Source organism: Urocitellus parryii, unplaced genomic scaffold, assembly GCF_045843805.1.
Source record: "Urocitellus parryii isolate mUroPar1 unplaced genomic scaffold, mUroPar1.hap1 Scaffold_364, whole genome shotgun sequence".
NCBI classification, from domain to species: Eukaryota; Metazoa; Chordata; class Mammalia; order Rodentia; family Sciuridae; genus Urocitellus; species Urocitellus parryii.
Window position 1 is genome coordinate 124,332 of NW_027553279.1, and position 17,211 is coordinate 141,542.

Here is a 17,211-nt window from a genome sequence, read left to right on the forward strand (position 1 = left end):
ATTCTAACAATGCCTTCCCTCCACCCAGGCAAAGTAGAAACTCCACATGAAAACCTACAAAAAGCAACTAACACAGTGCCTGGCAGGTAATTTCCTCCTACATACCATCATCCACAATCCAGTCATTATCCTTCCGTGCCTGAACCAGCTTCGAATACTGATCTTCATCAACTTCTTCATAAACACTTGTGAAGTCCTCGATCTGCCATTATACAAGTTTGAGAAAAAGCTTCAAATGGAGTGAAAGTGTTAAACAATTCTTATGAAAAAAAAATTGTCAAATTGAAACTGGAATGGCAGCCTGATGGAGAAGCTGCAACCAAATCATGAGTTCTGACATTCAATACCACTACAGGGTTTTCCTTAAATAGACATCAATTAACTTAGTATTCCTTTTAGGTGGGTGTTAACATAAGATATTAAATGATTCCATTAGCATAATATACTTGTCACACCATCAATTACTCATCTACTTCATAAAAAACAAACTGAATTATAGCCAATTCTTCATTAGCTGCTTTGGGGATTATTCACTTGTAATTTCTAGACTGGTTGCTCCTATACTTAGCAAACCTGTAAGGCATACCACCTCTTTCTCCATTACTGATGGATGTTCTACAAATAGACAACAATTTTAATGCCTGTTTGACTAAATAAAATGCAAAAGGAAAATCTCCCTCATCCAGCCCCCTACAAAAATTTGGCAAAACAAGCATATTCTTCTATAAGCCAACAAGAAAAGGCTTTTGAGTGTTCGCTCTTTGCTTCACCACTGATCCTCCACCACTCTCAGGTTTTGAAACTGCACAGGGATTTATATGCTGAGCTGTTTGAAAGGCAAGTCCAGAGAAAGTAGCCACACTAGCTGCCTGTCAAAGGGTCATAGTACCATGAGCTACTGGTACAACTAAAGTAGAATACCTCTGCACAAAATAACAGAAGTGCACCATTGCTGCCACTGCCCATGGTAATAGGCCACATACACCCCAAATGAGAATCTGGTGAGCTGGTTAGGAAGATTTCATAGATATCTCATGAAAAATATCCGCCTTCTCTCAAGAGTTCTGCATTTTTCAAATAGGATATCAGGGGAGATGACTAACTCTACCTGAAGAGCTAAGACTCTAGGAAAAACCTGGGACACAGAGATTTGAGAGCTTGATGAACAGAGCTGACTGATTTCTGCCACACCTATAAAGCATATAATGATTACAGGACTAGGCTTTGTTTCACCTCTTTTTTAACTTACTCTCTAGGGATCACTGGCAGGTACTGATTTGGCCTTTTACCATTTGATAAAAAACGACCTACTCTACCAAACTTATTAACAAGCCAAATGTAAACTAGTCCAATTAATATTATCATATTAACCAATTTTCTTTTTTGGGAGGGGAGGCTGGCATAATTATTATTGTTGGTTGAAGGGATACTGTTGTTTTTTATTTAAATAATTGATTTATAAGCTATTTGGGGGGGTACCGGGGATTGAACTCAGGGGCACTTGACCACTGAGCCATATCCCCAACCATTTTTTATATTTTATTTAGAGACAGGGTCTCACTGGATTGATTTGCACCTTGCCATTATTGAGGCTGGCTTTGAACTCGTGATCCTACTGCCTCAGCCTCCCAAGCCACTGGGATTATAGGCATGTGCCATCACGTCCAACTGATTTATATACTATTTTTGAGGGGATGGTACTGGGGATTGAACCCAGGGGCACTTTACCACTGAGCTACATCCCCAAACCCTTTTACTTTTTATATTGAGATAGAGTCTTGCTAAGTTTCTGAGGTTGGCCTTGAATTTGTGATCCTCCTACCTCAGCCTCCTGAGCCATTGAGACCATAGGCAGGTGCCACTGTGCCCAGTTGATTTATATAATATTAAGAAGATCCTAGAAAACTTTCTCTTTTTGATACTGAGGATTGAATTCACGGGTGCTTTACCATTGAGCTAAATCCCCAGTCCTTTTTGTTTTTCTTTTTGGTTGTAGATGGACAGCATGACTTTATTTTATTTTTGTATGCAGTGCTAAGGATCAAATCTAGTGCCTCACACATGCTAGGCAAGTGCTCTGCCACTGAGCCCCAGCCCCAGCCTTTTTTATTTTTTGAGATAGTGTCTCACTAAGTTGCTTAGGCTGGCCTCTACCTTGTGATCCTCCTGCCTCAACCTCCCAAGTTGCTGGGATTATAGGCATGCACCACTGCACCTGGCTAAGAAAACTATTTTTAAAAATCATTTTGGGGGCTGGGGTGTGGCTCAGAGGTATAGCACTCTCCTGGCATGTGTGGAGCACTGGGTTTGATCCTCAGCACCACATAAAAATAAAATAAAGATATTGTGTCCACCTACAACTAAAAAATAAATATTTAAAAAAATCATTTTGAATAAAAAGTTCTTTTGACTCTTTATTTTTTCAATATTTTTTAGTTGCAGTGGACACAATACCTTTGTTTTATTTATTATTTATTTATTTTATAAGTGGTGCTAAGGGTCAAACCCAGGGCCCCACACGCACTAAGCAAGCGCTCTACCACTGAGCCACAATCCCAGGCCCTGACTCTTTATTTATTAGTGCTGGGGAGCCATACAATTAATATCACAGTGTTTAAAGAGAAATCAGCCAAATTGTGCCAACATCAGAAATGCCCCACAAAACCTACATTAAAAATGCTTTACTTTTGCTTCACTCTAATTCTTTTAGCAACATTTTATTATCTGATTGCCTCCCTTAACTGAACAAATGGTGCCAGCCACATGGCAAAAAATCCTCTTCTATTTGCTTAATTGCCCAGTACAGTAAAGGCCATAGTGAAATGTGCATATTCCAAACCCAGACTGCCTGGGTCTAAATAAAGGATCTGCCATGTGATCTCACTGAATTTCTGTGCCCTCACCTCAAACTGTTGTTAGTCATAGTATCTAATTTATATATGGTTACTAGATGGATTAAATGAATAAATATATTAGTAAAATCACTTATAATAGTGTCAGCTGAAAAATAAAGTTAGGTATTATTATTTTCTAGCATTAATCACTTTCTAGCCTTGGCAGTTAAGATACTCAGAAAGAGTGCTGAAGGTAAAGCTAAACCATGATATATAGATGGTAATCACTTTACTTTTTGCATACAGGGCAAAAATAATGAGCAGAGGAAAACCACCAAAAGTGTATTACATTCAATCTTACAAGCAGGACATTGCAGAAGTAAGGTCCAAGTCTCCATTCCCTTGCAAATTAAAACAATACTGTCCAAGGAGAAGGTACTTAACTAGGCTGCTAAAGACTTTAAAGTTAAAGCACCGCTCAGTTCCCCCAGCGAAGCCAAGGGACCTAGCAGAGACACAGCACACCAAATAAGGAAAGTATAGATATAGCTACTTTAATTTTGGAATTTTAAACTCATCTGTAAAGTGCCTTACAGGAACTTTTAAGGAATGAGTACTCTCCATAATCTATAAATCTACCTCATAATTACTATTAAATTAAATTAGTATTTAGAAATACACAAATATTTCTAAATCCATGTGATTTCTTCTTTGGTGGCTCAAATATGTGTGAAAACACTTTGTAAACCCTAAAACAACTTTATAAGAGTCAAAGGGTGTTTTGTAGTTTTGCTTTGTTACTAATGACTTGTATTCAGTCCTCAACTGAAGCTATTCTGGGAAAGTATTATTTCAAGCAGGTTACAGTTTAGGTATACGGTATGCCCCAAAAGCTCATGTGTGAGACAATGCAAGAATGTTCAGAGGTGAAATGATTAGGTTATAAAAGCCTTAACCTGATCGGTGGATCGATTGACTGGGCATTAACTATAGGCAGATAAGGTGTGGCTATAGGAGGTAGGTCACTGGGGTGTGCCTTTGGGGTTTATATTTTGTCCTTGGTGAGCAGAAATCAATCAATCAATCTCTCTCTCTCTCTCTCTCACTCTCTCTCTCTCTCTCTCTCTCTCCCTCCTTCCCCCCATTGCCATATTCTGAGCTGCTTTTTCTCTGCCATGCCTTTATGCCACAATGTTCTGCCTCTCTCCATAGCCCAAGAGCTATGGAATTGGCCAACTATGAATTCAATCTCTGAAACAGAGAGCCAAAGCAAACTTTTCCTCCTCTATGTTGTTCCTGTCAGGTCTTTTGGTCACTGGGACAAAAAGATGACTAATACAGTTACAGAGGTGACACACACTACCAGCAGGCTATAAATTAGATAAAGTACAGGAAGAAAAATGGTTACTTACTTCTTATTTATACTTCTCACCGGCTTTAGCCTTTTTCAGTCTTTCTAGAGCTTCTTGGCGACCTTTCTTTGACTTTTTTTCTCGACGAGCCCGAGAAGTTACAAAACTTCCTGAATCTGACACAGGTGATAAAAACAGAAAGGTATAGGAGATGTTACAAAATCACAGCCAGGCATGGTGGTGCATGCCTGTAATCCCAGTGACTAGAGAGGCTGAGACAGAAGAATTGCAAGCTCAAGGCCAGCCTCAGCAACTTAGTAAGGCTCTAAGCAACTTCATGAGACTCTGTCTCAAAATAAAAAGGGCTGGGGGATGTAGCTCAGTGGTAAAGTGCCCCTGAGTTCAATCCCCAGTACCCCCCCCCAAAAAATGAAGAACACTTCTAGTCAACAATAATATGCAATTTTATTATATGTAATATTAAATTAAATATTATAATGTAAAATAATTCACAAAGCTCATGGCCAAATATGCAGATCCTGTAGTTCTTCAAAAATCTTCTCTAAGATCCTGTTACAACTGAAGCCAATGTTAATTTTTTCCAGGAAAAAAAAAGGAAAGTCTCAAAGCCAACTGATACCCTACAGAAATATTAGCTGTTAGCAAGTCTACAGCCTTTCCATTGGAAATGACAGGCCACAAATAATCCAGTAGGTCATAAAAGAACAATTCATTTTGCTTCCTATTAATCAACATTTGAAAGTCTTTAAGAAGGATCTGTTCTTTGCAAAATACTAGGTGCTATGATGGACTAAAAGATCAAAAAATATGGTCTTTGTGTTTACCTTACCTACAATCTAATGTAGGAGATAAGTAGCAATTGGATCTTAAAGAATATGTAGAACACATGCCCTAATAGAAGTTCAGGTAAAGTACCTGGAATTTCAAAGAGAAATACATTAGAGACTGGGGGTATTTAACAAAGATGGTACCATAATTCTAATACAAGATGATACTATATAAAGATGCAAAAGTAAAAACATTAAAAGTGGAATTATTCTTGGGCTGGGGCTGTAGCTCAGTGGTAGAGCACTTGCCTAGCACGTGTGAAGCACTGGGTTTGATCCTCAGCACCACATAAAAAATAAATAAAGTGTCCATCTAAAACCAAAAAAAAAAAGTGGAATTTTAAAGTTCATAGTGGTGAGCTGAGGTCATGGCTCAGTGGTAAAGCACTTGCCTAGCATGTGTCAGGTACAGGGTTGATTCTCAGCTCCACATATAAATAAAGAGCCATTGACAACTAAAAAAAAATATTTAAAAAAAAAGTTCATAGTGGTATTGAAAGATCATGACAGGATTAGAGGACAACAAAACAACAACAAAAACAAAGATGGTTCTAAGGAACCATCTTATTAATTCTATCACTGACTTCAAGACCTCAGTGGACCATGATATTACAGGTTAATAATAACACATTACCAAGGTTAAAATATATTTTGTCAAAACTGATTGAAATACCAGAGGGCCTCAGCATTCACTCATTCAACTTTTTAACTCTTCATGCTTTTGGTCATTACAAACTGACCACCCCACACACATACTGAAATGAATTCATCCACAGATACCAGCTGATGAATAATCAAATCAAGATGACAGTGCTGCCTGCCAGCCATAAGTTTGGGCTCAGCAGCCATCTACTATATTCCATGCTAATTTATTAAAATGAGTAGGCACAAAAAGGGAGATGTATTGATAAAGAGGCATCTTAAAAGCTCCAACCCTAATGGCATATTCATAACAACACTAAGTTGTTTGACTGTTTGAAGTATAAGAAACAATCTAAAGAACATGTACCAAATACTGGCAATAAACTGTTGAAAATTATATCTTAAAGGTCAAGTATAATTAGAGAATCTTATTTTTTAGCTTCCTGTAAATGGAATCTCTATAACATCTTAGCCTATTGTTTGACTTTCACATTTGACTTTTAAATCCATTTTTGGAAAGGCATTAAGTAAAAATTAAGTAATGTGGGTACTTAATGATGATAGTCACAAAATCTTGGGTATAATTCAAATGATTTAAAATTTTTGAGTAGGCTTACATGAAAAGGTTTCAGAGATTATTAAACACAATCAATAAGAGTGAAAAGCTAGCCGCTGTATATTCCCTTTAAGACTCCCTTGACATCTGACAAAATCTAAAGGTCTTCAAATGGACTTACTCCACAGGAAACACTGCTCCACTACACAGGGTTTGTGGTACAATTACAAATAAGACAGAGCTGCATGTAGCCTCAAGAGGTTCACAGTCAAGTAAAGCAAAAGACCCTGAGACTACCATCATAATACAAATATAGTGCCATAGAAGAGGTAAGAACAGCAGACAGGAAATGTAGAGAAGAGAACCATTAATTTTCCGTGAGAAATCAGGTCAGTTTTCATAGGGGAGGTCTCCAATACAAGCCTAGAAGGAATTTCACCAGCACAGAACAGGGTAAAAAGTGGAACAAACAGAGGAAGAGGTGTGAGACAAACTACAAAGGTATTCAAATCCAAAGTGTACTCAGGAATCAAGAGAAAATCAGTGCAGAAGGTAAGTTTGACATGAGTGTAAAGTGAGCAGTACAAATGAGAAATTAAGATGTAGCACATCCCAGCTCTGCCATTTAGTAGGTAATATGAGACTACAAGTTAACCAGTTCAGCAGTGGACAGCTGTTTTATTTGAAGCTGCCCAGCATCTGAAACAATCTGTGGAACCCCCCCCCCACGCCACACACACACACACACTTTAAGTCCCATGGGTTCACAGAGCCTATGCCTATACAAGCTGAAAGTTCCCTTTCCCAAACACTCTTGCAGCTGGAGCTAGGGCATTAAAATAGGCTCTAATGATTAGAAAAACCTGCCCAGTGGCTAATGTCCCAATAAGAGATATATGGACTTAAGGAAGATTCTAGAAGTAGTAAGAGTTGCAGGAAGATTGAGAATGTGAAGCAACAGTGCCAGCAATGTCCCAAGGTACAAGATCTAGCATCAAGTATTTAGTCATGGTTGGTAATGACCTCCTCAGTGGCCCAGTTTTGTGGCACAATTTTAATCACTGTTTCTGGCTAAGCAACCTGCAGACCAGATTTCCAGTCCTTCAGGATTTGTGCAAATGCTATGGAATTCTAATAAATTCCTTTTCAGTTTAAATTAGCTAGAGTTGGTTCCTTCAGCTTATACCAAAGCTCTCTGACTAATGCAGAACCTGAGGGTCCTGTGAAATGGAAATAAACCACATCTGTCTACTTCATAAAGCTGCAAGGATTACATGAGGATGGCTATCTTCATTTGTACTTAGCAACATAAACTAATTTAATGTTTATATTTGTTTCTCTTTGTGTAGATGCAGGGCAGTCAAATACACATACATATACTCCCACATACATAGTCTGGTTTCAGAGAGCAAAAATAAAGCAAAGCAGTTTCATCAGGGAAGATTCATCACAGCACTGCATATAACTGGAAATTCATCTCAACTCATGAGGACAAAAACCATGCCTAGTCTACCCATCATCAGAGCCTGGCAGAATACCTATGCCTGGTATGTACATAATAAATATTTACAAATGAACCATTATACCCACTTTTTTGATCACTAAACTCCCCTTGATCTCTTTTCATCCATAAAAATAGTTATAGATATTTCAACTTTTCACTGCTATTGTCAAGGTGCTCCACCTACTAACATTTAAAAGAAACAAAATCCAGATTTCCCTTTTTGGAACATGTCTCTAATGCTTCATGTAAGTAACTAGTAAATAAAGGAATAAGCATGAAAAAAATCCATTTTCAAAGACTTAAATATTTGTTTTAAAATTACTATCTGGAGTACCTCCATCCTCCCCAAAAGCAGGCCAAGACACTAGCTTGCAAAAGAAGTCTTTCAGGTAACAATCTTTCAGTCTGCTCTAAAGGAAAAATTCCAGTCACAAGTTCTCAGCAAGTACTTAATCAACATCATGACTTAAGAGGGGTCTCAAGATTGCACAGTATCCTCCAGAGAGTGATTTCTTGATGTTCATGGATGGCATACAGTTTTTAGGGTGAAGAAAGGGCTTAGTGGCAAATCACTGATAGAAGGCTGCAAAGACTGTTCAGATACTCACATCCCATATCCCATTTGTAATCCAGGCTAGTCGACTCTCCAAAATAAATTGTCTTAAAAAACGAAAGGCTAAAGAACAAATTGAAATCTGTGATTTACAACTAGCTGAATGCAAAGGAAGCTGATTAGGAAGCAAGTTCTCATTAATGGTGATGTATTTGAGTGACAGGAGATGCTTGGGCTAAAAAAGTGAAGCATCTGATTTTATGTTAGAAGTTCACGGAAGTTAAGTCACATTTTAGTTGAACACTGTTCAAAAATCAGAAATCAGACGAATCTATTTGCATTTTTGTATTCTATTTTTGGAAGTAAAAGATTATCACTGACAAACTGAGTGATATACAATGTACCCGAAATGCTGAATTGATGTATTTTTTAGGAACTTCGCCAAAATGATTAGATTTGAACGCTAAAAAATAGCAGCACTTGAAGAACTTTCCATAGAATAATTTGAAAGAAAAAGTGTTACTGCATAAAATAGAAATCCATTACTAAAAAGACAAAACGCATTTGTATATGGTGTCAGCACTTGCAGCTTTCTCTCCTGCCTAGTTAGAAAGTGTAACAATTTTCTGGGAGTTTCTAGCAAGGGAGGGGCAAATATCTTCTGTCGTAGTCCTCAAGCGGGTGGGAGAAGTGAAATACCCTCGATCAGGCCAGTGCCCCACCGACCCCAGTCTCGCTGAAGTTGTTCCCACACGTGGGTATGACTTACCAAAGGAATTTTTAAAAGGGGTCACTTGCTGACAGAGATGTGACAGTCTCCCAAACAGAAAACCCTGCAAAGGGTGGCTCGGATTTGCAAGCCGCCCTACTAGAATGCTGGTTCTGAACCCGAAAGGCCCCCCGCCCTGAACCACAAGGTCTGAGCCAAAGCAGACCCGCACAGCGAACCCGGCGCACGCCTCCTTCGGAAAAAATAAAGCAAAGACCCCACCACCACCACCACCACCACCACCACACGCAATCACGCTGCTGTCCCCACACACCCAACCAGTGCTCTGAGTGCGGAGTCGTCCCTCACCGCTTGCCCCCAGTTCGCAGTCGTCACCGTGCACAGGCGCTATAGTCCCGCAGTCTCCAGATTCCGCGCCAACCAGCCCGAAACTGGCGCGGGGGCCGAGATAGGCGCCAGCCTGAAAGCCAAACAGAGGCTTGGGAGGCTGTGGACTTCCGCCAGGAAGGCCACTGACGTGCCGCACAGCACCGCGCCCCGCCCCCCGGGCCTTCCCGCGGGCGCGCATTTGGCGCCCTGTGATGACCCCTCAGGGAAAAACTTGAGCTGAGAAGAGACCGGAAGAGAGCTGGAGAAAGAAGCGGTCAGGTCTGTAAAGGAGCTTGGCAGAGGATCTGCGCAGGCGCACGCAAGCTACTGGGAAAAGATTTGGGCTCGTGGGAGTAGGGGCTCTCTGGTTCTGAGAAATGATTTTCTAAGCAAAGAGGCGCGGGCGGGCAGGAAGGTGGGCGTGGTAGGGCTGGCCCCCTGGTCCCCCTCCCCCAAACCCGGAAAACGACTGCCTCCTGGTGCGCACTCTGAGTTTTGTCTGATCCTTTGCCTCAAGGAATGTGAACACTGTGTGTGTGTGTGTGTGTGTGTGTGTGTGTGTGTGTGTCCTAACTTAAAGGTATATGCACCGCTCAGAGCAGTGGCTCACGCCTGTAATCCCAGCAACTTGGGAAACTGAGGCTGGAGAATCATGAGTTCAAAGCGACCCTCAGCAACTTAGCAAGGCCCTGAACAACTTAGTGAGACTCTATCTCAAAATTAATAATAAATTAAAAAAAAAACATGGAAAGGGCTTTGATGTGGCTCTGTGGTTAAACACCCTTGGGTTCAATCCCTGGTACAAAAGAAAAAAAAAAAGTATATGCATCATCTTAACCAAATGACCAAAAGAAGCATCACTAATAAGTGGCAGTCTAACCTCATCACATTTGACCTGATGTGATGCACTTGAGAAAAGAACAACATCGCCTATATGCTCTTCTTGCAAATACAACACACACTAGCCTGAATCTAAACATGAAGAAACAATCAGACTTTTTCAAAGTATAGGACCACTTATAGATACACAGTGCAGGATGACTTACAAAGCATCTTGCCTGGACTCCTCCAAAATGTTAATGTTTTGAAAGACAAAAGGGCATTAGATTCTTGTGTATGGTACAATACATGCAATGTAAGCATCTCATTTTTTTCTTTTTCCAAATAGGTATATTTTATTGAATAATGCTTACTGTACATTGGTAATATTTTCTCTACACTTTTGCCCACATGCTTGTAGACCTCTTCTTCGTGTGATGACCATTTTGTTTAAATAATGATTAGTAACATTACTTAATACCCAATAAACCTATTTTTACTCCCTGTTTCTCCTTCTGACACATATTCAGTCCATAACATAACCTACAAAATATTTTTGAATCCCATTCAAAATTCTTATGTGCCTGGTCTTGATATGTTTCTACTTTTTTTTTTATTGTGCATTAGAGTTGTACATAGGAATGGGATTTTTTTGTTACATATTCATACATGCATAACAATATAATTTTGCCTTTTTAACTCTCTATAGCTCTTTATATAAACACTATCCACTGCTGGTAACGTGAAGTGTGCACTGCTCCTGTGTTAAAGGTGGCAGTGTAAATTGGTACAATATTTTGGAACATAACATTGCAATGTGAGTACAATAAGCATGGTTATATATTTTAAGCCATTATTTCCCTATGTAAATTTTTTTCAGTAATGAGGATTGAATCCAAGTCTTATGCATGCTAGGCAAGCACTCTACCACTGAGCAACATTCCCAGCCCTTTTTATTTTCTTTTGAAACCAGGTCTTTCTAAATTGCCCAGGCTGGCCTCCAATTTGCAATCCTCCTGTCTCAGCCTTCTGCATAGCTGGGATTATAGGCATGTACCACCATGCCCAACTCACATATAAAAGTTTTGTAAGAAATAATAAAGATGAAAAGAAATGCAAAGATGTTAATGCGTGCCATTTATGTTAGCAAAAATTTGGGATCTAAACGTCCACTCCAGAGCAGCAGATTAATGATGTGATATCAAAAGGAAAGTAATTAGGAAAATGCAAAACCTGGAAATTGTTTATGATATTTCATAAAGTGAAAACAGCAGAGGGCAAAATGATGTATGCTCATTTAATTGCAACAATATATTGAATAATTATGTGAATGCGATATGCAAAATGGACTGTATCTTCTGAGATGGTAGAATTATTATTTTAAAATATTGTTTATAATTTGTTCTCTTTAATATTATATTGGAAGGATTAAAGCATCATGTAGAATCAGATTTGGGAGTTGACTCTTAGAATTCTACTTCTGTTTAAACTTGTGCTGATTATTGAGATCTCAGGCTCTTCTTTTATAAAATGTTTATACTTACCTAAGAAGCTATTGTGAAATTTAATTGAAATAATACATGTATAGTGCCATCATGAAGTCCACACCTAAAAAGCATTTAATAAACAGCTATTCTTATCACTTTGTCAGTGTGTTGGTATCAACATAATCAAAGGGATATGATAGTTAAACTAATTAAGTGTATCAGCTGGCAGAAATTTCTTTCAGTGAATATATTTGGTTATGATCATTTTTTGGAGCATGTTGGTGCTTTAACTATTATATTAAATCTCTATTCAAGAAATTTCAAGTTATTTATCCATACAGGCATTTCTCCCCATTTTTTCTAGTAATAGAATGTGGATTTTCAACTGGGCACATTGGCAGAAGGATGAAAAGACCACATTTCCCAGTCTTCTTTGCAACAAGTTTTAGCTATATGACAGATTTCTGGACCACAAAATATAAGTGGTAGTGTTGTGAGGGGATTTGAGGGAAGGCTATTTAAAGAAATCTGGCATGTCTGAAAGGGGATTCTGTTTTGCCATTTTGCCTTTTCCATGTATTTCTTCTTGCAATGCAGATGTGATGGCTGAAGCTCAGAAGCCATCTTGGGTCATGATATAACTGTAAAAATGAAAGTCACACACTGAGATGTTGGAATAGAGTGGTAACAATGTGAGTCCATAAACATTGTGAAGCTGTTACACCATCCCTGAGCTGCCCTCCTCCAGTCTTTTCCATGATGGAGAACTAAACATTGAACATATTCAAAGAAGTTGTTTGGGGGGTTTATATATAATCAAACCTAATTATATGAATTATACTTATTTTACTTTCACTTTACTTACTTTACTAATTGAAACAGTAAAGTAAGTTTCAGATGGGGGAATCTAGCCTCTTATTTGTCTAACACCAAAACTGACCCATTTTTTACATTGTGTAACTTCTCTATTTCTGGTGAACGGGTGTCTATCTCAATGGCAGTAGCAGTTAAGACCCTATGAACAACTTTCATAGCACTCATTCATTCATCAAATGTTTATTGAGTGCCTGTTCTCTTTCTGACACTACTCAAGACCCTAGGGATAAGATGGTAAGCAAAATCAAATATTTTCTTTCTTTTTTTAAAATATTTATTTTTTAGTTGTAGTTGGACACAATACCTTTATTTGATTTATTTTCATTGGTACTGAAGATGGAACCCAGGGCCTCCCACATGCTAGATGAGTGCTGTACTGCTGAACCATAACCTCAGCCCCCAAATCAAATATTTTCTACTCCTCAAGCAATCTTTCTTTTGTAAACTAGATTTTTTTCTTCAGAGGGAAACAAAAAGCCAGGCATGGTGGCACATATCCCCCAGTGGCTTGGGAGGCTGAGGCAGGAGGATGGCAAGCTCAAAGCAAGCCTCAGCAACTTAGCAAGACCCAGTCTCAAAATAAAAAAAAACAGAAAGGACTAGGGATGTGGCTCAGTGGTTAAGCACCCTGAGTTCAATCCCTACTAACAAAAAAAAAAAAAGCAGGGAAAGAAACAGTCAACCAGATTATACTCTGTCAGGTTTATTTCTCATTGTAAATTAATAAATTAGCACTCTGGTGTCAATCAATATCTGCGTGAGTTTGTTAGTATGAGTCTAGGCCTCAAGTCTGATTTTCTTTGTATTGTCAAAACCAGCTTTGTGGCTATACAAAGATTCTTAGTTCAACTAGGATATTCTTTTTTAAAAATTTTTATTTTTTTATTAGTTGTTCAAGACAATACAATGATCTTGACATATCATACATTTGATTCAAATAGGGTATGAATTCTCATTTTTCCACGTGTACAAACTGCAGAATCACATTGGTTATACATCCATGTGTATACATACAGCAATCCTAGTGTCAGTTGTATTCTGCTGCCCTCCCTATCTCCCCTCCCTCCCCTCCTCTCCCTTCCCTATTGTCTACTCATACTACTGTGACACTTATCTCTTTTTTTTCCCTTCCCTTCCCCCTCACACCATCGTATATGTATTTTGTAAACCCATGAGGGTCTCCTTCTGTCTTCCATGCATTTTCCCTTCTCCCTCCCTTTCCCTCCCTCCTCTTTTCCTTATTTCGTGGTAATCTTCTTCTCATGCTCTTCCTTCCTACTCTGTTTTGAGTCACCTCCCTTATATCAGTGAAGACATTGGGCATTTGTTTTTTAGGGATTAGCTAATTTCGCTTAGCATAATTTGCTCTAGTGCCATCCATTTCCCTGCAAATGCCATGATTTTGTTATTTTTTAATGCAGAGTAATACTCCATTGTGTATAAATGCCACATTTTTTAATCCATTCATCTGTTGAAGGGCATCTGGGTTGGTTCCACAGTCTAGCTATTGTGAATTGTGCTGCTATGAACATTGATGTAGCTGTGTCCCTGTAGTATGCTCTTTTTAGGTCTTTTGGGTACAGTCCGAGAAGGGCAATAGCTGGGTCAAATGGTGGTTCCATTCCTAGCTTTCCAAGGAATCTCCATACTGTTCTCCAAATTGGCTGCACCAGTTTGCAGTCCCACCAGCAATGTACGAGTGTACCTTTTTCTCCACATCCTTGCCAGCACTTGTTATTGTTTGACTTCATAATGGCTGCCTTTCTTACTGGAGTGAGATGGTATCTTAGAGTGGTTTAATTTGCATTTCTCTGATAGCTAGAGATGGTGAGCATTTTTTGCGTGTATTTGTTGATTGCTTGTATATCTTCCTCTGTGAAGTGTCTGTTTAGATCTTTGGCCCATTTGTTGATTGGGTTATTTTTTGTTGTTGTTGTTTAACTTTTTGAGTTCTTTGTATACTCTGGAGATTAGCACTCTATCTGAAGTGTGAGGGGTAAAACTTTGTTTCCAGGATGTAGGCTCTCTATTTACCTCACTTATTATTTCTCTTGCTGAGAAAAAAACTTTAGTTTGAATATGTCCCATTTGTTGATTCCTGATTTTAACTCTCATGCTATAGGTGTCCTATTAAGGAATTTGGAGCCCTATCCCATGAGATGGAGATTAGGGACAACTTTTTCTTCTATTAGATGCAGAGTCTCTGGTTTGATTCCTAGTTCTTTTATCCATTTCGAGTTAACTTTTGTGCATGGTGAGAGAAAGAGATTCAATTTCATTTTGATGCATATGGATTTCTAATTTTCCCAGCAACATTTGTTGAAGATGCTATCCTTTCTCCATTGCATGCTTTTAGCACCTTTGTCTATAGGTTTAATGCAATGCCAATCAAAATCCCAATGGCATTCCTCGCAGAAATAGAAAAAGCAATCATGAAATTCATCTGGAGAAACAAGACCCAGAATAGCTAAAGTAATCCTAAGCAGGAAGAGTGAAACAGGTGGTATAGCCATACCAGATTTCAAACTATATTATAGAGCAATAGTAACAAAACAGCATGGTACTGGTACCAAAACAGGTGGGTAGACCAGTGGTACAGAATAGAGGACACAGAGACCAATCCACAAAATTACAACTAGGATGTTCTTTACATAGATATGGTGAGAGAATTGTCTACCAGCTGGAAATAGGCAAGCAGTGACAGGGGCTACATATGCTCTCAACATCCCACAAAGAGTCCTATTGATAGGAAAATGTATACAGCTCCCCTGGACAGCTAGCAGTGCCCAAGCTCAAACAATTTCCCCTTCCACCTAAGTTGCAAGTTCCCTTTTCTTACCTTACTTGACTATTAAAAAAAAGTGTAATGACAGTGTGTAGGCCCCCTCACTAGCACAACCCTTGATGCATCCCACTGTTCATAGACAAAACACACCTCTCTGGATGGTATTTGCCATCCTGTATCCATGTGGTCATGTGGTACCTATGCTGTGTAATCTTCAAGGTGGTTGTTTAAGTCATTTGCTTAAAACAACAATGATTCTGAGGCTGATACTAAGTGAATCAAAACACAATGTAAGAGAAACTTTGACTTAAGAATGGACTCTATATAATCACCTGTAAAGTAAAACAGGATAACTTCCTGAAAATCAAATGGATCTAACATTGCGCTAGTGAAAGAGACACTGGGGAAGAAAAGCAAACTACTTGTTCCTTAGATATGATCTCTAAATAGATATAAATACATAAATACACACATTAGGTTTTCCTGATGTTGATAACAACCCCTTAATTAATTCATGATGGACACCTGTCATTGTTTTAGCTACCTAATACCTAATGCCCCTTTCCTGTGTCTGGGGAATTTTCCACATTCTAAGTTTTGAGGGAAGCCAACCTAACTATAACTACACATTGAAAATGTTTTTGTTCCAGCAACCCTGCCAGTTACAGCATGAGCATGTCTATTGGCCATTTCCACAAGAGATTTTAATTTTGGAGCTACTGGCACAAAAATAAGGAAAATTCTTTGTGTTGGCAGTAGCAGTTTTTTGCTTCCTTCTGGGCAGCAAACTCTTCAGAGTCACTGCAAAGGTCAGCCAGCATCTAGGCCACCTTCAATGGCAGAAATGGTTAGGATGCTATTTGTCAAGTGCCTCAGAAACGTGATTTTTATCCATGATTTCAACTTAGAGGCTCCCTTTGTGTCTGTCCACTTGAGCCTGGTTCCTCTGGATGCTTAGTGATTGTGTGAACTATCTGCTATTCTCTCACAAACTTCTTTTCATCCTCCTCTACACACTCCTTCTCCTCTCTCTCTTCCTCTTCTCTTCCTCCTCTTTTCTCAAATAAGCCAGAAGTTAATTTCTGTTGCTTGCAAATAATATCCCTGGCTGATACACCATTCTATTTATCTGCTTTATTCTCATGCCAGGCTCATCAAGAAATCTTCTGGTTAGTATTTCAAAAGCTTAAAACTAGGGCAGAAGAATGATAAACAAAGGGTGGATAAAAATATTGCAGTTTCAGCATTTAGAACATGATGGTCCCCACAATCAATCAATAGGTGCCTATTCTAGTTAAAATGTCTATTATGGCTGGGCACAGTGGTGAACACCTGTAATCCCAGCAGCTCAGGAGGTTGAGACAGGAGGATTGCAAGTTCAAGGCCAGCCTCAGCAACTTAGCAAGGTTCTCAGCAACTCAGCTAGACCCTGTCTCAAAATATAAAATAAAAAGGGCTGGAAATGTCACCCAGTTGTTAAGCACCCCTGCATTCAATCTCCAGTATAAAAAATAAAAATAAAATAACCTGTTATGAGTTTAATTCAAGTGTCGAGTAGAACTGTCCCTAAAAGACCATATATGGGTGCTCTAAAGGAATCTGGTCAATACCCAAAACACTAAGGACAGGACCCTGGAGACTGTGAAGACCAAGAAAGGTGACCCTAAGAAGGCTTTCCTACAACAATGAGAAATTGGCACTTCCAGACCACAATCCTCTCTAACCAGGGAACCTTCCTATGGGGCTTCACCTTCATGAGTACATCTCTGTCTTGTCTCTCACAGTATTAATTCATTGAAAAATGACTTTGACATTTGTATTCATTCATCCTTTTCAGACAAAAAATCATTTTGTAA

General features: G+C 38.9%; 1 protein-coding gene across 1 annotated transcript in view; it reads right to left on the reverse strand.

Moving 5' to 3' along the window:
- The window catches only part of LOC144252026 (DNA polymerase alpha catalytic subunit-like), a 67,641-nt gene extending 58,054 nt beyond the window's left edge, over window positions 1-9,587 (reverse strand). Inside the window, 3 exon segments of the mRNA XM_077794603.1 lie at window positions 106-202; window positions 4,247-4,371; window positions 9,368-9,587. Coding sequence (XP_077650729.1) covers window positions 106-202; window positions 4,247-4,371; window positions 9,368-9,587 — 442 coding nt within the window.
- Between the last annotated feature and the right edge of the window lie 7,624 nt (window positions 9,588-17,211).